At 44.9% G+C, this 20,224-nt stretch overlaps 1 protein-coding gene across 1 annotated transcript in view; it reads right to left on the reverse strand.

Annotated features, from left to right (window-relative positions):
* PTPN23 (protein tyrosine phosphatase non-receptor type 23) overlaps positions 1-20,224 on the reverse strand; it is a 663,560-nt gene that overhangs the window by 386,995 nt on the left and 256,341 nt on the right. The window contains exon 13 of the mRNA XM_078662553.1: positions 17,826-17,940. Within this exon, the coding sequence (XP_078518679.1) occupies positions 17,826-17,940 (115 nt within the window). The remainder of the gene's footprint in view (positions 1-17,825; positions 17,941-20,224) is intronic.

The raw sequence follows: 20,224 nt of genomic DNA on the forward strand, positions 1-20,224 counted from the left end.
CATGACTAGCTATATGCTTGCCAACACATGCATGCACATACGAAATTAACAGATGCATTTTAATTTTTTTATTTCTGTGTTCCAGAATGGAGGACATTCATCGTGAAATGGTTAAAAAAAGAAGTGCGTGCAAGCGCCTTACAAGGAGCAACACGTCAGTAAGCTGCAGCTGTTAGGCTCTCCACATAAAACAACAAGTAGAGAAGAGCGGCCGGTAAGGAACTTTTCTTAAAAGTCAGGGAAAGTGCACAGTGTATGAATTGAGCGAAAGAGAAAGTTTAAATGCTAAAGATAGGAGGCATGGTAGGGGAGTATAGACATGCGCGGCCACAAAAGGAATGTCAGGAATGCAGTTGGCACAGTGCGGGGGCGCTGCTCGCTCCCGAGCACCCTAGGCCAGGAGACAGAGAAGGCAGGACAGGCACCCGCCTTGGGCCAATTGCGTGCTGTCTTTATTAGAAAGACGCATGCAAAGGCCAACAGCGGGAGATTAAAAAAAAGCACACGCACAAGCATGTGTTTAGAGTTTACAGCCCTTATTAAAAGCCTCGCAGAGCAACACATGCGCGCTGGTTCAGACGAGACCTAAAAAGCAGCCTCAACCTGCTGTAGAGTCAACAATGGTCGGGAAAATTCAGGGCACATCAGCTTCCACTGTGGAAAAGCATAGGAGTCTAACAACGCCAACACAGTCTGGGCTTTAGAACTCTCAACAACCTCTATGTGGAGAAAAATCAGTGGGGGAAGGGGTGCTTGCACATAGACTGGTCTTTTGACTTTATCTTGTACTAACAGGACAACGGCGATCTGAACTACGGTCAAAACCTGGAGAAGGTCTAGGACTTTGAAAATGCCCAACTTTGCTTCTTTTGTTCAGCGACATACAGCTTTGCTTCAAGCTCCCGGATAGATTTGGAGGCACATCATGACTGGAGACTAAACACCAAAGCAGAAGTCTTGCAGATCTGTCAGTGATATCTGCTTCCTGCAGGTGCTGGACAGTTTAAAAACCTGTAGTCTTCAGAGGGGACATTTTTCCTCAGCACCCTGTCCTTTGTAAAAGTTATCTCAGAGTCTGAACACCAATGAAAAGTTTGGCAACGGAGCTCCAAACCTGCACTGAAGGGGTCAGAGAAAAACAAATTGACGTCAGCGCACAGGTGTGGTGCCTATATTCAGCTCTGCAACATCCCTGTCCGAGGCAGAACAAAACTGGCGCCAGTCTGAGGATGCCACCCATCGGCATTCGAAAGCTGTTGCAGGAAAAAATCCAGATCCAGTCTAGTGCCTGGGGCTATTTAACAGGTGATGAATCTGCAGTTAGACATAACCACCAGAATGGGGATGCCATGAGGAATGTTAAGATTCAAATTCAGATTGTGAAGCCCACGTTGTGGGGAAAGGCCATCATGTGCCGGCAGTGCTTCATGATCAGAACAGGATATCTTGCCATCACTAGTACGTCATCCAAAAGCACTGAAATGCATGGATTCCTGCGCATTCAAAAGAACCAGCACTTTGGTGTTGTGGTACTGAAAATTCTGGACTCGTGTAATAAACTTTGTCGTAGCATGACGATTTTTATATCAAAAGACCGAGAATGGCTAGTACACTATGTACAAGCATTTTCGTCATATTCCAGTAACGATTTCACCTCGAAATCGTCATTTTCGTCCTGAACCCTTGGCTTCCATTTTGTGTACAGCAGCCATTTTGTGAGTTGCCCTCACGTAGGCTATAACTACAGCCAAATTCGATTCCAAAGGACACGTACACCTTAATTGACTTATCTGTGACCTGGGCAAGCTGAAACCATTGCCCCAGGCCGAACCTGCCCGGTCAGTTCCTTTCCCAGTGGCCGAGCGAGATAGCATCAAGGCACAACATGCCATAAACCTTTTCATCGCACACACACCCTGTCTTATCTTACTCACACCTGTCTCTGCTCCCTTCTTTATGGCCTGTTTACGATGGGGATGTGCCGGGTTTTTATTATGGGTTTCTGCAGCTTGTGTAAGAAGGAATGTTGGGTTTTTGCATGTTTGCAAAAGCTAGAACTGCCCCTTTCTTTTTTTGTACTGAGTCATGTAACGCTAAAAACATATAAAAAAGGCCTCTGTCCTCTTTGTTCCTCAGACTACCTCATCCACTTGCTACGGCTTCTGGGTGACGTGGCCTCACTATGTTAAGTTTAATAAAGATGTCTTTTCATATTTTCAGAGTCTGTGCCAAGTTCTTGTTATATTAGTAAGTATTCCCTGAGAGCGAAAATTACCAAGTTCTTCAGTTGGCGCCCTAACCCGGGGATCATCAGAGAAGTGGCTTTCTGAGGGAGTGATTGTGCCAGGAGACTGAAATAAACTGAGGAGGACAGAACAAGATTCTACTAAGAAGGTACTCTGTGCACGGGGATTCTGGAGATTCTTTGATTCTGCAGCCCAGTATATTTCTGATCTTCCTGATTTTTGATCCTCCACATGATGTCACTCCTGACTGATAACCTTTTTTTTTTTTGCGTGAGTATTCTTAAAAAGACAGTTAGAATCTGGATAATATTTTGATTAGTAAAAGTAAGAGTTAATTATAATTGGGTCGCTCCCAGTCCTTTGTTCTTTGATTTTTGGATTTTGATTGGTTCTTAGTTTGATTTGTCCTTAGTTTTATTTGAAGATTGCAATTTTCGAAAACCGAGGGTCTTGTATATTTACGAGTGTATCAATAGAGATAGCCCCTTGAAGTTTGAAGCTAGATTAGTGAGCTATAAGATGCCTGATCTTAGCGAATTTGGAGATTTGTGTTGGCCAACTTTGTATACGTTTGTATTAGCCGGCTTCCCCTAAAGGGGATGTCTAAATAGGTTTAGATTTAAAAACATATTTCTTCCTTGGTGATTTTGTATCCCCAGGGAATTAAAATATGACATAATACAAAACAAGGATCCTTTGTTCTGCGCAATTTTATGAATGGAGAAACGATTTTTGGTGTTCTGCCAGCCAAAGCTAGTGAATTAAGTGTATTGTGGCTTCGTGCACATACAGCAGTCTGTTGGGCTATGTTTTTTGCAGTCTTTTGGAACCCTATTGCGACGTGCTTCTTGTAAATATGACTTACAGCTAGTATTTACATATGGCTTTGTTTTCGTCCTGAGTGTCGATTTGTGGGTTCAATGTGTGTTTCAATGTCTATGTGGTTTTTCTCATTAGTGTAACTTCAGTAATAGCTTACAGCGCTGTATTGTGTGTCCTGAGTGTTTAAATCTTTTCTCTTTATGTCTGCAATGAGCTCAATGTGTTTGTAGGTTTCTTGATGTTTTCAGTCTGTTAAGTACAATGTCAGATTAATTAATATTAAGTAGAAATTAAATAACACTCCAGCAATTTACTATGTCACATGCTAAAATCGCTATGTGTTGCTATTTAATTTACAGACTAAGCAAAAACGCGTATGTGCAAACTGTTAAATGCTTAAAATAGATAAGTTAAAATTCACATTCACTAGGAATACGAAGGGCCTCAAAAATAATAGTGTCTTTTGTAGCGAAACAAATTTATAGCATTTTTTCACTTACATGCATTGTAGTACATGAAAAAGACAAACACTTCAGCTAAAGTGGATTTTTGCTAGATTTAAATGCGTCTTTTTGCACGCGCATTTTTAAAACTTGAAATGTCTGTTTTCAGTAAAACTGAAAGCGTGCTCAGGTTTCAGCCTTTCCTGCCTTAAGGCAGCAGATGTTGTTTTTCGAAGGCCATAAATAGCATTGGAATGTTTATTTAGCCCGGGACTTAGCACAGTTGGATTTTTTTCATTTCAGAATAGTGTTTTAGAGGGTTACAAAAATAAGGTTCATCACTTTGTATCACTGGAAGACATTCCAAATGGGGTTTTCTTCTCTTTAAGCAACTTTTTAAAGTATATTTTTGGTTCTTTTGCTAAATACTGATTGCCTTTTAAAAATGGCGCGAAAAATGTCATGTTTTAAGTTAGGCTTTTTGTGCGTAAGCGCATAAATGAATGCATCTAAAAATGATAGGCAAGGGATGCAGCTTACCTTTATATGTGGAATTATCATAAAAACAGATAATTGGTTTTATTGAACCAAAAATTATTAATTATGGAAAAATTATTTGAGAAAAAAATAAGTGCTTTTTAAAATCGTTTTTTGATATTTATAAAGCTTAATACTCATACTATGACCTCCTAGTATTAAAATTTGATTTAAGTTATGTGTTACGGTGTAATTAGGTAATTTGCATGTTGGTTTTCACTTGGCGCAGGCGTAAAAAACTCATTTTTCCAAGGATTTACATGAGATATGACTAATGTCTAATATCTGTAACGTGTAAAGAACATCCTGAGGATGATTAATATGTAAAACAATGATAGGATATTTATTTTTTAAGTGCCCCAAAGATAAAAGTCGAAATTGAGTTAAATGTTTTTTTTTTTAACACAGATTTTTGTAATTTACCGTAGCTTGAAAATGTCTCTGGCTTCAGTAAATGTATACATTTGTGCATAATACAAACTTGTGGGTTGTTATTGAGGTTGTTTTTCATAGCTCGGTGAGCCAATGTGCCCGGAGCAGAACTTTGTGTTTAATATCAGGGTTGAAGGTTCTATTTTTAGCGGGGCCCATTTAGACGTTAGGTGGTGTTTAAAATGAGTACCATTGTATAGGGTGGTAGCAAGCATTTGTTCTAAAAACTGGTATGTGTGAACCCTTCACAGTAAATGTAGTAGGCCTTCTGTCTTTGTCATGTTGACATTGTGACCTTTTAAATTCGAGCCTTGTCTCTGTGAACTGCAGAATAACCTTGCTAAACAGGCCTCTGAAAGGTGGAATTTCTGGTTTAAAGTTAAAGACTTAATTCCAAAGGGAAATATAAAAAAGGTTTCTTGAAAGGTTTCTTTAAAAGTGCCAACATCATGACATTTGTATTTCTGCTCTAAAAAAATAATGTCTGCTAGTCGTTTTTATTTTGACAGAAAACGAAGTGTTGCATTACATCTTAGACAAAAAATAGGATGCAGCCTTTTAATAAAATTTTGAAGCCTACATGAATAAGTAAGAACGATTTGCCAACTAAGAAGTTTTTTTTTATCATGGACATTGTGGCACAAGGCTAATTTTAGGTGTCAGGGAAAGGATTTTACCTCTAAAAGTTAAAAAGGCTTCATGTTGCAAGGTGACTGACAAGATGGTAACAGTTAAGTAATGGACATTTATTTTTGTGTTTGTTAATGTGTATCATGTTTTGTCTTCTGCTTAAAAGTTACATTTGATGTCTGTTTATTATCTGTATTATCTATACATATTGTATATGTCTCTCTTTTGTGTGCTGTGTATTTTTTTTCTCCTTTTCGCTTCTGCTCACAGATCATTCATGGATGGCTCTGGGGGCTCAAGACATGTGAGTTTGGTTGGTTGAAATGAGATTTTTTTTTGTTGTTTTTTTTCGCAACTCCTTTGAAAAGAAATGTCCATGCGTTTTTCATGTTTGTGTATTTTGTTCTATCATGAATTGTTCTTGCTGGTTCTGTGTGTCCGAAAGTTGTATTTGACAGCAGATACCAACTATTGGTGATCTACTGTCAAACAGGAGGGTATCCTTACATGGTATTATGCGTCACCGCTCATTTATATATACTATCGTTTTACAGCGAGTATATCTGATGGCTTGACGTCCGTTTTGTGCGTTTTTGCATGTTTTATGTTGTATGTTGCTGCTTAAGAAATTATTACAAATTCACCCGTGTTGTTGTGAGGGGACATGTATGACGATACGTGTCGCTGTCAACAGCTGGGTAACATTTTTTGCTGATACTAAAATTCACAGATATGATTTTTTTTTACATATTGTGAACCAGCCAGACAACACTTCACCAGTGTATGTCAAATTTGGCTTAAGTATTGAAGAAAAATAAACAGCAGATTGTGTCATTTGTAGTCACGATACTGCCCTTTCCTGTAAGGGACAGGCAGCCCTAAAATTATATATCCTGATTGGACGCAAGGATAAATGAATATGCTACTTACCAGTATGCATCTGTTCTTGGCATGTAGGGCTGCTGACATTCATATCTATAGCATAGATCGCCGCCTAGTGTTGGGTCCGGATGATTGCACCTTGTTGTCCTGGAAGAGTCTTCGAAGTATCACGAGATAGGTGGCTCCTCCCCTGGACTACAGTGCGCATGGGCATCGACTCCATCCTTAGATTGTTTTTAGCCATTGTGGCAAAGATGGAGTGCAATAGTGTAAACGATGACCCTGTCTAAGAGTATGTGTAAGAAAAAGAAGTCTGCAACCGCTACGGGCGCCGGGGAGGAGGGCGGGCGATATGAATGTCAGCAGCCCTACATGCCAAGAACAGATGCATACTGGTAAGTAGCATATTCAGTTCGAGGCATGTGGGCTGCTGAATTCATATCTATAGCATAGAATACATAGCAGTCCCTCCATTAACGACGGCTGCCCGTGCCAGTTGCAGAAGCTTGAAAAAGTGTCCTAAGAACAGCCTGCCCTACAGCTGCCTGCTGCTTGGAATGCACGTCTACACAGTAATGCTTAGTGAACGTATGTGGTGTAGACCATGTGGCTGCTCTACATATGTCTTCCAAAGGAATATTGCAGAGGAACGCCATGGAGGCCCCCAACTTGCGAGTGGAGTGGGCCCTGGGGGGAATCGTTAAAGTGCGCTTTGCCTTGTGATAGCAAATCTGAATGCACTTAACTATCCATCTGGCAATTCCTGCTTTGGAAATGGGGTTGCCTTTGTGCTGGGCTGAGAAGGCAACAAAGAGCTGTTGTGTCTTTCTGAAATCTTTTGTTCTGTCAATATAGTACATTAATGCTCTTTTGACATCAAGAGTGTGGAGCATTCGTTCGGCAACTGTTTCAGGGTTTGGAAAGAATGCGGGCAGTTCTATGGTTTGATTGATATGAAACTGCGACACCACCTTTGGGAGAAACTTAGGGTTAGTGCGCAGCACAACCCTGTTGGAATGAATCTGAATAAATGGCTCTTGTACAGTGAGCGCCTGCAGCTCACTGACTCTCCGTAGAGAAGTAATGGCAATTAGAAAAGCTACTTTCCATGTTAAGAATTGAATCTCACAGGAATGTAGAGGCTCAAAAGGTGGGCCCATCAGCCTGGGGAGGACCACGTTGAGGTTCCACACCGGAGCCGGCGGGGTCCTGGGAGGGATGACGCGCTTCAGGCCTTCCAGGAAGGCTTTAATGGCAGGCACTCTGAAGACCGAGAGATGCTGCCTGTTTTGGAGATAAGCCGCTATGGCGGATAAGTGTATCCGAATGGAAGCATATGCTAGATTGCACTTGTAGAGATGTAACAAATAGCAGATGATATCAGGAATGGATGCATCTAGCGGGTTGATATTGTGACCAGTACAGTAAATGACAAACCGCTTCCATTTCGCTGCATAGCAAGCTCGTGTAGTGTGCTTACGTGCCTCCCGGATGATGTCCATGCATTCAGGGGGCAGATTAAGGTAGCCAAACTCTAAGACCTCAGGAGCCAGATCGCCAGGTTGAGCTGTTGCGGGTCTGGATGCTGAATGTCTCCATGGTTCTGCGTCAAAAGCCTGGGTGTGAGGCGCAGCCTTTGATGCGGCACCACGGAAAGTTCTAGAAACGTGGTGTACCATGGTTGGCGTGCCCACGTTGGAGCAACCAGGATGAGCGTCATAGAGTGTTGCTTGAGCTTTCTTGCCACCAGCGGGATTAGAGGTGCTGGGGGAAAAGCGTACGCAAATCTGCCTGACCAGTTCATCCATATCGCATTGCCTTGCGACTGTGGGTGAGGGAACCTGGCGGCAGAGTTTTGGCATTTTGCGTTTTTCTTTGTGGCAAACAGGTCTATCTCTGGATGACCCCACTGCTGGAAGTACGGGCGGAGTACAGATGGATGTAACTCCCACTCGTGCATTTGATGGCTGTACCTGCTGAGCAGATCCGCCATCTGATTGTCCTTGCCTGGGAGGTGTTCCGCCATGAGTAAGATGTTCCTCTGAATGGCCCACTTCCACATGCTCTGAGCCAGATGAGACAACTGTGGAGAGTGTGTACCTCCCTGCTTTTGGATGTAGTACATGGCGGTCATGTTGTCCGTCCAGATCAACACGACCTTGTTGCACAGATGCACTTTGAAGGACTTCAATGCCATGAAGATCGCCATCAGTTCTAAGTAGTTGATGTGCATCTTCTGTTGCTGCGTCGTCCATAGTCCCTGCACGGTGTAGTGGAGCACATGAGCTCCCCACCCTTGGAGAGATGCGTCCGTCGTCAGGATGATCTGTGGCACAGGCTCTTGAAACGGTCGGCCCTTGCAAAGGTTGTGTGGATTCCACCAATGCAGAGAGCTGTATGCCCGACCGGTCACCAACACTAGGTCCTTCAACTGTCCGTGAGCCTGATTCCACTGACGTGCCAAGCACTCTTGTAGTGGACGCATATGTAGCCTCGCGTGCGGGACTATGAATATGCAGGAGGCCATCATGCCTATCAACTGCATGAACACTCTCGCAGGCAGTGAGTGTTGTGGTCTGAACTTCAGGATTAGCGACTGCATGTTGCTTATCCTCGCTGGGTTTGGCTGAGCCGTAGCCGCCAAAGTGTCTATCGTCGCGCCCAAATACTGCCGCGCATGTGCTGGCTGAAGGTGCGACTTTGGATAGTTGAGCGAAAACCCCAGACTGTGAAGAAGGTGAATGGTGTGGGACATGTCGGCCGCGCACTGCTGGGCCGACTTTGCTTGAACAAGCCAGTCGTCCAGGTAAGGGTAGACATGGACGTTCTGTCTCCTGAGGTGCGCCGCCACCGTCGCCAGACATTTGGTAAACACTCTGGGGGCTGTGGTCACCCCGAAAGGAAGGACTTTGAATTGGTAGTGCTTGTTCTGAATGGTGAACCTGAGGTATTTCCTGTGGGAGGGGTGGAGTGGGATGTGAAAGTATGCATCCTTGAGGTCTAAGGTTGCGAGAAAGTCTCCCTTGTTCAGCAATGGAAGAACCTGTTGCAGTGTTAGCATGTGGAAATGTTCTGAGAGGATGTACCGGTTCAGGGGCCGTAGGTCTAGAATCGGTCGGAGTGTGCCGTCCTTTTTTGGGATTAAGAAGTACAGGGAATATACCCCTGTGCCTTCTTCCTCCACTGGCACGAGCTCTATTGCGCCCTTTTGCAGCATGGCCAGAACCTCCTGCTGCAATAAGTGCAAATGCTCTTGTGACATAGGACGGTGTTTTGGGGGCATGTTGGGTGGAGTGTCTGTCAGCTCTAAACAATAGCCGAACTGGATAAGTTGCTTGACCCACCTGTCTGTGGTGATGGACTGCCACACTGACAGGAACCGCTGGAGTCTCCACCCGACAGGTGTTGAGAGGTCGGGGGGCAGTGACAGGGAGTCACTGCTTGTTGGTGGCAGAGGAACGGGAACTGTTGTTGCCTCTGGAGCTGTTGCCCCGGTATCCTCCTCTACTCTGTTTGGGGTAGGATGACTGCGCCCCACTTTTGTTGAACTGCGTCTGCTGTGACATTTGGCCTCTGGTAACACCCCGATTGCCTGAGCGACGAAAAGTGTTCCCACGAAACTGCTGTGACTGGAGAGCCCCCATGGACTTGGCAGTCTCAGTATCTTTTTTAATTTTCTCCAGTGTGGTGTCGACCTCAGGACCAAACAGCCTGTCTGGGTTGACTGGTTGGTTGAGGATGGTTGTCTGTATCTCGGGCTTGAACCCGGAAATTCGGAGCCAAGCCGGTCTCCTCAACATCACGCTAGTATTGATCGCTCTAGCCGCTGTATCAGCAACGTCAAGGGCGCACTTGATAGCAGCATTGGAAATGAGTTTGCCCTCTTGAATAGGCATCTCAGCCCCCTCCTTGTATTGGTCTGGCAGGTGTTGCAACAGGGTCTCTAGGGTGTCATAATGTGCCCTGTCGTATCTGGCCAACAGCGCGTGTGTGTTTGACATGCGCCAGATGTTGGCCGCCTGTGCTGCTACCCTCTTCCCTGACACCTCCAGCACTTTTGACTCTTTGTCCGGGGGAGGAGCTTCACCCGTGGTTTGAGAGTTAGCTCGTTTGCGAGCATTAGAGACCACCAAAGAGTCCAGCGGCAATTGGCCCCTTATGTATGTTGGATCGCCAGGTGCCGGTCTGTATTTCTTCTCAATCCGAGGGTTAACAACCCTTGCTCTCGTGGGTTCCATAAAAATGTCCGCAGCATGCCTTAGGACCCCCTTCAGCATGGGAAGAGTTTTCACAGTTTTTTCTGCAGTTGAGAAAGTGTCAAAAAGGAAGTCAGCTTCCACAGGGTCAGCATGCATATCCACATCATGGTTCTTAGCTGCCCTTTCTATCAAAGCATGAAATGCTGTGGAATCCTCGGTGGGAGACGTCTTGATGTTGAACACCTGAGGGTCAAGGGTCACCTGCTGATCCCCCTGATCACCTGTGTCCACCCACGAGTCCTGCTGCTCATCAGGCTCAGTGTGGGCTGGGAAATTATACTCCTCATCCTGCTCCTCCCTATCTTCTCCATCTGAATAGGTGGGCGATGGGGTTGCCCCCCTTGCAGGGTGCTGAATGCTGGGTTCAACCAGCACAGGAGCATCCTCTTCAGGCCTTTTGCGTTTCAGGGGAATCCTGAAGGCCCCAAAGGCTGTGACGCCGTAATTTTCCTCTTCAGAAGCGTCAGCTTCCCGGTGTCGGCGTCGATGTACTGCTCCGACTGCTCAGACAAAGAGTGGTGCGGACGCGTGAAACCCCCAGCAGGGGGAGTCGACTTCGACCTCTCCGGGTCCTTGGGCACCGGTCGTGGTGCAAAGGCCTTCGGTGCCACCTTCGGTGGTAGCGTGAACAGGATCTGCTTTGAAGCCGGTGGCGTCGGGACAGTGTTTTTTGCGGCGGAAGGGATCTTCGGTTCCGACGCGGAAGCTCTGTCCTTAATACGTTTTAGAGAGTCCGAGACCTGTTTGGTGAAGGAAGCGGACGGCTTCGTAGACCCGACCGATGTCTTCGGTCCACCTCCAGACTCGTGTGCCGACACCTTCTGCGCATCCGATTGAGGTGCACTGCGATCCCCGACCACAGCAGTGGACGTGGACGCCGACGACTTCGCCACGGCAACCTTGACCTTTGGCGCCGCAGTGCTAGACTTCGGCCTCGCGCACTTTACAGCCGTTGTGTCGACAGGCCTGGTGGATTTCGGCTCGACGGCCTTAGTTTGAACGGCCTCACCCGTTTTCTTGGGCTTCCGGTCGGCTGTTGCGCTCGGCACCGAATCGACGGTCCTGCGTGAGCTGGGGTCCTTGACCACCTTCGCCGCCGTTGAGGGTGCGACACTTTTCTTTGGCTTCGAGGCCACCGAAGACGACGGGGGAGCAGTCGTCTTCTGTTTCGATGGCGCGTCGGCCATCTTAGTTGGTGTCGATACCGACAGTTTCGGTTTCGAATTAGGTAATGGCGGCTCCGTCGAAGTGTCCGTGGCCGGGCCGGAAGGCGGGGCCGTGGATATTGGTGTAGGGTCTAGGGTAAGGCCATGTGGCGATCCTTCGACCCGAGCCTTAGTAAAAGTACGAACGGGGTATAGCTCTTCCTCTGAGCTATCTTCCATGGCCCCGTAGGCCTCCTCGTCGTCTCCTACCTCCTCGACGATTTCCTCCACGTCTTGGGCCTCAGCGTCCGCTTCGTAGTCGGACTCGACGACCACCGAAGGAGGCGAAATTTGAAGATGGACCTGTTGCTCGTCCGCTTCTTCATTGACGAAGATGTCCACCGGTGCCGGAGCCGATCGTCGGGCCTCTAGGCGCGCCGCGCGCCTAAGCTTGATGGTTTTCTTCGACCTAAACCTGGAACAGGCCATGCAGTTGGCCTCGTCGTGGTCCGGCGACAGGCATTTGTTGCAGACCGGGTGGACGTCGATGTGTGGGTATTTGGATCCACACACGGAACAGTGTTTGAATGGACTTCGTTCCATGCCGTCGTAGTCTTGCTGCGTCGACTGGGCCTCGATCCTCGAAGTATCACGACTCATGGGATATCCGACTGGAAAAGTAGGAGTTAAGTGAGGCACCGAACGCGAACAATACCGACGGGTCAAAGAAGGCCTTTTGGCCTTGAAAAAGTAAGTTTTTGTCGATTCCGAACTGGAGTTAACGAAACCACATCCGAACCCAATGGCGGAAAAAAACAATCTAAGGATGGAGTCGATGCCCATGCGCACTGTAGTCCAGGGGAGGAGCCACCTATCTCGTGATACTTCGAAGACTCTTCCAGGACAACAAGGTGCAATCATCCGGACCCAACACTAGGCGGCGATCTATGCTATAGATATGAATTCAGCAGCCCACATGCCTCGAACTTATAGATTTGTGACTCTTGTACATGGTGACCTAATTTCTATATCACATTAGTCAGTTTTATTCTGCTTCCTAAGTGGCCTTCCTATGGCTCTGGACCGTAAAAGAAACCAGGTTTCATTTTTCCTGAAGAAGGAACTGGAACATTAGCTGAGATTACCGTATATGGTGTAGTGGCCAGCGGTAGAGTTAAATTTGTAGACTATTGTGATTTTTTTTTGTGTATCACCCATACTCTTGGTATTGTGTCACATGCCTGACTATCACCCAAGCACATCAGGCCTAGTTATTGGGGATTTTAGCTGTGTCCTATTCTCTTTTCCGTATTCCTTTCACCAGACAACTTTTATTTATTATTAGTGTATTGTTCAGGTTCGCACTTTCAGATTGCAGTAATGTACCATGGACCCCCATTTTTATGTATAATTCCCTGTTGCATAACTAGACTGGTTTTTAAGAATTTTCTTTAGGCCTAGTCTGATGTTTTTCCAGTCTAACTGTTAGGACTGATTAACTGACTCAATACTATAGTAAGATAAGCTTTCCACCTCAATAGGAGACACATTACGTTTTTTTAATATGACAAATACAATGTCTATTCTAATTTGGTTTTTAGTTCCTTTTTCTGCTGCTTTAATTTTAATGAACCAGATGTATTTTAAATAATGGAAATACCAGGACTCTCTAGTTCTTGTCTTTTGTTCCCACATCTTGATCATTAGCTTTTGCATTGCATAGTCCCACCTGATGCACAATTATTATGATAACATGTATGTGATCCCGCTTTTGAGATGTTCTAGATGAGGAATTTAGGAACACCTATGTGTATTATTGCGATAAAATGTGTTTGCCCCATTAGACATGCCACTATGTGTGAGAACATCCATTCAGATAGAATTCCCATGTCGCTATGATGATGAAAGATATGCTCTCACACGGAAACCCAATTGAAGAGACTAGAGGCACTGTTTTGCCTATTGCCTTTGTTTTTGTATGCCTTTGAATGACAGTGTATTTCAACGCAGATTTGTCCCATGGCTGTGGCCACCCCTTTGAAGATCGCAGGCCACCTGTTTGCAGTCCCCTTGTTGTACAGTGAACTGTTTAAAGCATCGCACTTGCTTCATCAGAAGGCGTTCAACATCAGAAAAGAAGAAGGAGCTGGTTTTGCCACAGTCCCTTGAGATTTCAGTGCAAAAGAGCGCCTGTTATGTGCTTGTTAACCTCTGACAGTGTGCAGTCCCTTGAGATTTCAGTGCAAAAGAGCACCTGTTATGTGCTGGTTAACCTCTGACAGTGTGCAGTCCCTTGAGCCCCTTGGCCTGAGTTTTGGCCACGCACCCCTTTTTCCCTTGCTTCAACGGAAGTGCAGTGCACCGGAGGATCCAAGAGTGGCAAAAGGCACTCCATTCTGGTGCCCATGAAAGAGCGGCCCGGACGTCCTCTGACACTGAATGATGAGTGTTGGAGTCTGAGAATGGTCCCGGGTCTGCACGAGAAGAGCACAATATCTGTAGTGTCTGCCGCAGAGGAGAGATACGGTGCACTGCCTTGAGACATTGAGACTTTTTGAATGAGCTATGAGTGTTTGCCAGGAGGGCACTCCAACAGATACTGAGCATCAGAGCATGGGAGGCCTGAATCCAAAGGCCCATGCAACAACGGGAGCAGACTTGATTGGACAATAGAAGCCTGCCAGAGAGGCTTTTTGAACAGACTCTGGGCATAGTTGGTTTCACAAGAGGTTTCCGTGTGATTGTATAGACTAAGTGTTAGGAGAATGATTTTATTATTCAACTGGCATTATTTTTTAGTAGTATTCTGTTTAGTAAAAGCAGAATAAAGTCCATTTCCTGTGGAAGAGTATCCCCTTTTCACCTCAGAGCATTAATGAGGGTCACCACTGTTCCACTTGAACATATAATAAATTACAGAAAATGCATAGGAAGACCTACAATGTTACTAGATAATTTTAGGATTTACCTTTTGCTTAGGGTTGTAAAAAATTATGATTTCATTTGTAATAGCGGTCACTACTTTGTCTATATGTTCTTAATGACGTGTTTTCTAGTGTTTTTTAAACATGGCATTGTCTTTTATGGGTGGGATTGTTTTTGCTGCCCAATTCACATCTGTACCCACCTCCCAACCTATGTCTTCTTCCTACTTCTACTTCTTTGCATTCTTTCCAGATTTTACCTGAACATGGACTAGTTAGGAGGTCAGAGTTTACTGATAATTCCTTTTGTACAGTTTCTGCATCGACACCAGTTAGTAGTGAACATCACTAATTGTTGGGTGTGTGGTCTTATACCACATACTACAGATAGAGGCATTCCCTATTTGGTCCTGCCCTATATGGCCTTTGTGCTACTGCGTGTGTAAGGAGACCTGTCCCGAGAGAGTCGCTAAGTAATAGGATTATGCTTCAGCAACATCTTGATGATTTGATAAATATAGACCTCGACTCAGACTAGCGTGAGTATAGGTTATTGCCTATGCAAGGGCAAAAGGAGCGTCTGTGGTACTGAAAATTCTGGACTCGTGTAATAAACTTTGTCGTAGCATGACGATTTTTATATCAAAAGACCGAGAATGGCTAGTACACTATGTACAAGCATTTTCGTCATATTCCAGTAACGATTTCACCTCGAAATCGTCATTTTCATCCTGAACCCTTGGCTTCCATTTTGTGTACAGCAGCCATTTTGTGAGTTGCCCTCACATAGGCTATAACTACAGCCAAATTCGATTCCAAAGGACACGTACACCTTAATTGACTTCTCTGTGACCTGGGCAACCTGAAACCATTGCCCCAGGCCGAACCTGCCCGGCCAGTTCCTTTCCCAGTGGCCGAGCGAGATAGCATCAAGGCACAACATGCCATAAACCTTTTCATCGCACACACACCCTGTCTTATCTTACTCACACCTTTCTCTGCTCCCTTCTTTATGGCCTGTTTACGATGGGGATGTGCCGGGTTTTTATTATGGGTATCTGCAGCTTGTGTAAGAAGGATTGTTGGGTTTTTGCATGTTTGCAAAAGCTAGAACTGCCCCTTTCTTTTTTTGTACTGAGTCATGTAACGCTAAAAACATATAAAAGGCCTCTGTCCTCTTTGGTCCTCAGGCTACCTCATCCACTTGCTACGGCTTCTGGGTGACGTGGCCTCACTATGTTAAGTTTAATAAAGATGTCTTTTCATATTTTCAGAGTCTGTGCCAAGTTCTTGTTATATTAGTAAGTATTCCCTGAGAGCGAAAATTACCAAGTTCTTCAGTGTAAATGCACAGTACAGTTTTCGTATGAACCAGCTGAACCACATACCCGATATGGCTGACACTCTTCAGATGAACCACAGATAACAGTTGTGAGCTAGAAGCATTGGCAGTTAAACAGCAGAAGAGATTCTGAAAAGTGAAGAGGATGGCTGCAGAATTTTGGTTAAAATGTTAGATTTCTCCCTGTGTTTAGCAAGACCAATTCCAGTTCCACAGCTGCTTTTAGTACCACCAAAGGGAATGAGGGCACTTTTTTGAAGGATGTCTGGGGCTAAAGGATGTCTCATTCAGGAGATGTGTTGAGATCAACTGAGTTTTGTAAATCAAGGCAGAGGTCAGCATTTGTATTTTAAGAGGGAAGGAATTTGTCAGACTTCATTGGCGCTAGTCTTCATAAGGTATAGCAAGTGTATCCTAAATGTATCCAATACTGTGCTTATTGAGGTAATCTGCCGTAGGTTTATCATCAAAGCAGGCATGCACATTTCTTTTGCCACTCGTATATCAGCCAACTTCAAAGAGCAAAGTGGTGCCAAAATTGGCTCAAAAGGTGGTGCTGCTGATGACACTGTAAGTGATGTCAAGCACACAAGGCCTTGAAAGACACTGGCTTCCTCAGAAGAAACAAAAAGGCGGAAGCCTGTTGAGCCAGAACTTCTGACAGCATTATAGCGAGCAGATAGCAGATTCACCAAATCATCACAAGTGGGCTCAGCCCTGGAGAGTGGCCCAGAAGGTAAAGGGGACACCCTGGAATTGTCCAGAAAGTCTTACTGGAAGGCATTGACTTGAGCGGAGTTGGCCGACTGAGTCAAATTCTTGCCTCACCTTTTCTTTTTTGAAGTTTTAAATAGCGTGAACTCAAGCCAAGGGCATTGGAATGCTTTACATGAACACCAGTTACATTACACAAGGTCAGATTATTTTTTTAGGCAAAGGAAAGCTAAGTAATTTCCCCAGACTCCTAGGATGCAAGCAGACACCAGGACACAAACCTGATTAGCCAGTTCCAAAGTCATCAGCTCTGGCTGTAACGCCACACCCTCTCTACAAATTAGGAATCAGTTCATATGATGAGGAAGTGACAGGCATTGGGAGAAAGCTCCAAGTCTCTGAAATTTCTTAGAAGCAGAGATCTACTTCTTTCTATGTTTTTTTGTGGGAAGATTTTGAGGAAGATAATTCTCTTTTGGGAGGGCTTGCCTTAAGTGGTGAGGGCCTGCTTTGCAAAGTCCCTGAGTTCCTTGGACAATGAAAACAGCCTCCAGTTCTCTGATGGATATTGGGTGCATCACTGAACAGCAGGTTGTATTCAGATCCTAGATACCACATGCAGAAGTCAAGTGGGACAGATATGAACATTATCTTTGGGTATAAGGGACTAGGTGTGAACCCTAAAACCTTAAGAAGAGACATTTGATGCAACTGCTGTGAAAAGTTAAGGAATTTCATCAGTGAAGAAGCAACAGGAGCACCGGACCTGTATTGATGATGCCGGAAAGACAACTGATGCAAGCATGCCTACCGGTGCCTTATATGTTCATTAGTCATCACATATTGGGTGGGTGAAGTTGCATGGTTCTACTCGGAGACACTGCTGTGAAAAACGTTTCTGGATCTAATCTGGCACCTGGTGGACATTCATGAGGTGAGAAATCGGTGAGAAGACGGAACCATAATAATGCTACCTTATTTGCCCATTTAGAATCATTATTAGGAAGAGCTTTTGGGAGCACGGGAAGCGGTCCATCTCGAGATTCTTCGTGGTAGCTAGAGAGCTGCGCAAATGCATCCCATGATACAATTTCCCTTACAGGCTATTAAAGATTATATCACACTGAACTATTTACAGCAAATATTATGAACAAACATGCACTACTAATGTCATGCATGAATAAATTGCATTTCATTCGTTCAACATGCACACGAGTTTTGGTAAACAGCGTTTCAACAGTGGCATTAAGAATGTAAAAAGATGATTTACAGGTAAAAATTAGATGACTGTGAGGAACCAGAAGCTGGCGATGAAAACTACTTTGTCTCAGACGTATCTTGAATATTTTTATGACTTTAGTTTAGACCCAAATTGACTAAGCTATCATAAAGGTGTGTAAAGTGCTTTAAAGAAAAAACAGCACTCTTGAGCAGGGTTCTTTCATTCACCTGTACAAGGAGGAAGCCTCATGAGCAGCCATTGGCACCAACTTTGAAAAGATATCAGGGCCAGTCACAGCAGGATCCGTGGGATTTACAGGCAGTGGCTTCACAAGGGGGGCTCCTAAGGAAAGAGGAACAAGCAAGTTCCACCAAAGTTAAGAAAAGTACACATATGACTTAAAACAGTTAGTTCCATACATAAAAAAAAAATCAAAAGGAATAGCAAAACGTTTGGGCTAAGTGAATTAGCAGTCACATTGATACACGCCTGCAAAGCCCTCCACAATGCCGGACCTGCATACCTCAATCAATCGCGACAGGGTTGAAACACAATTTGTAATGATGGAAGGTTAAATTGTACTTTCTTTCAAAGAGGATATAGGTTTCAAAGAGGCGTAGAAGTGAAAAAAAGGGATTTCAGAAACACACTAATCAACATGAACAAATTCCTCCTTTATGCTTACCATTTGGCATGCAGAAGTAAGGCCTCTAGGCAAACCTTGATTAGGGCGATTGAAGATGCAGCGTGTTGGAAATTGGGTCTCTAGTTGGTAGAAATATGTACCCTGTTCAAGTAGGGACCACAATCCTAGTCAGGGTAAGCTTGATACACAGTAAAAGATAACCTGTGCTCATTCTCTGGTAGCATGACACAGAGCAGCAGTGGCGTAACGAAAGTTGAGGGGCCCCCTTGCCATGCACACGGAGGGGCCCCAACTCCAGATTTAATCCAGAGCTTTAGGGCCTGAGTAGCTTGGGGGCCCCCTGCACCTCGGGGGATGCGGAGGGCCTGTGCTAAGCCCCTGCAGAGGAGTCAGGCTTATCTAAAGAGGCAATGTATAAAGTATTTCTGCAACACACACACAGTAACACAATGAAAAATACTGAATCATTTTAAGAGTAAAACAAAACCAAATCTACAAAAATTCAATAAGTAGAACCGGAGTTGTGAATTTTTAAAGAATAAACCAAAAATAGGTCTTGGAAGCCAATAGCGCTAAGGGGTTACTTGAGATCGTGCTAGACCAGAGTAAATCCAAAGTTCAGGCCGACATGATGGTGGGCTGGCTGGCTACAGGACTCAGGCAGTGGGGGTAACTTCAAAGAAGAGCTTTGAAGTAGTGCACAGGTACTCTTTCATCCCAGTCTCGTCGGCCAGGGTACTAGTAGGGAGTAATCAGCCCTTTGCATGGGACACACAACACTGCCTATACAGGTGTGTCAGCTCCCACTTCCAACCCAGAAGAGCTATCATAATGTAGATGAATGCAGATGAGCTCTCTGTCACACTAACCCTTCCTGTCTTTGAGGCGGTCTAGAGGGAATGCACAAAGTGTAGCTCTCACCAATCCCAGACATGCATTGGAGACAGGCTGCAGGGCAGAGCGCAGTAATAGCAAAGAAATGTCCACTTTCTAAAAGTGGGATGTATAAAACATTAATGTTAAATCCAGCTTCACCAGCAAAGAGGATTTATCTTTAACATTTCAAAGATATGAAACATAATGTAGCTACTAGTTTCTAATCGGGAATTGGAGCTTGAAAGGCTTTTAAGGAATTCTCAATTCACAGTAGTGAAAAACAAATGTAGCTGTTTGTCACAACCAGGACATGTAAAACTTAACAGTACATGTCATACCTTTTTGTAACACAGTACCCTGCCCTTAGGGCTACCTCGGGCCTACCTTAGGGGTGGCTTATGTGTAATGAAAGGGGAGTTAAGGCTTGGCAACTGTTTTTAATGCCAAGTCGAAGGGGCAGAAACCTGCACACAGAGGCCTTGAGACAGATCTGAAAGGCTACTTGTGTGGGTGGCACAATCAGTTTTGCAGGCCCACTAGTAGCATTTGCATTACAGGCCGTGGGTATATGGTATACCACTTCACAAGGGACTTATCAGTAAACTAAATATGTCAAGTATACACCAATGCCACCATGTTTAGGGGAGAAGCACATGCACTTTAGCACTGGTTAGCAGTGGTAAAGCGCTCAGAGTTCTAAGGCCAACATAAAAATTTGGAAAAAAGTGGAGGTAAGCAGGCAAAACGTTTGGAGGAATTCCATCCTAAGGATGGTAGGTCTAATACAGAGCAATCTTTCAAATCTTCCAATCCAAACATTCCAAACCTTCACCTCCGAACCCAAGGAAATCATCTGTGGAGTTCACCAAGGATCCTCGCTCAGCCCCACCTACTTTTAAAGTTATATGACACCTCTGGCCAGCATCGCCAAAACACACAGACTCCACATCGTATCCTAAGCTGATGAGACACACTTAATGCTCTCACTCTCCGAAGAAACCACCAAGATCAAGACCAACTTCCACAACTGAATGACAGACAAAGCCAACGGCATGAAGGACAACTGCCTGAACCTCCACTCGGACAAGATAGAGGTACAGATTT

This window comes from Lissotriton helveticus, chromosome 10, assembly GCF_964261635.1.
Source record: "Lissotriton helveticus chromosome 10, aLisHel1.1, whole genome shotgun sequence".
Classification (NCBI taxonomy): Eukaryota; Metazoa; Chordata; class Amphibia; order Caudata; family Salamandridae; genus Lissotriton; species Lissotriton helveticus.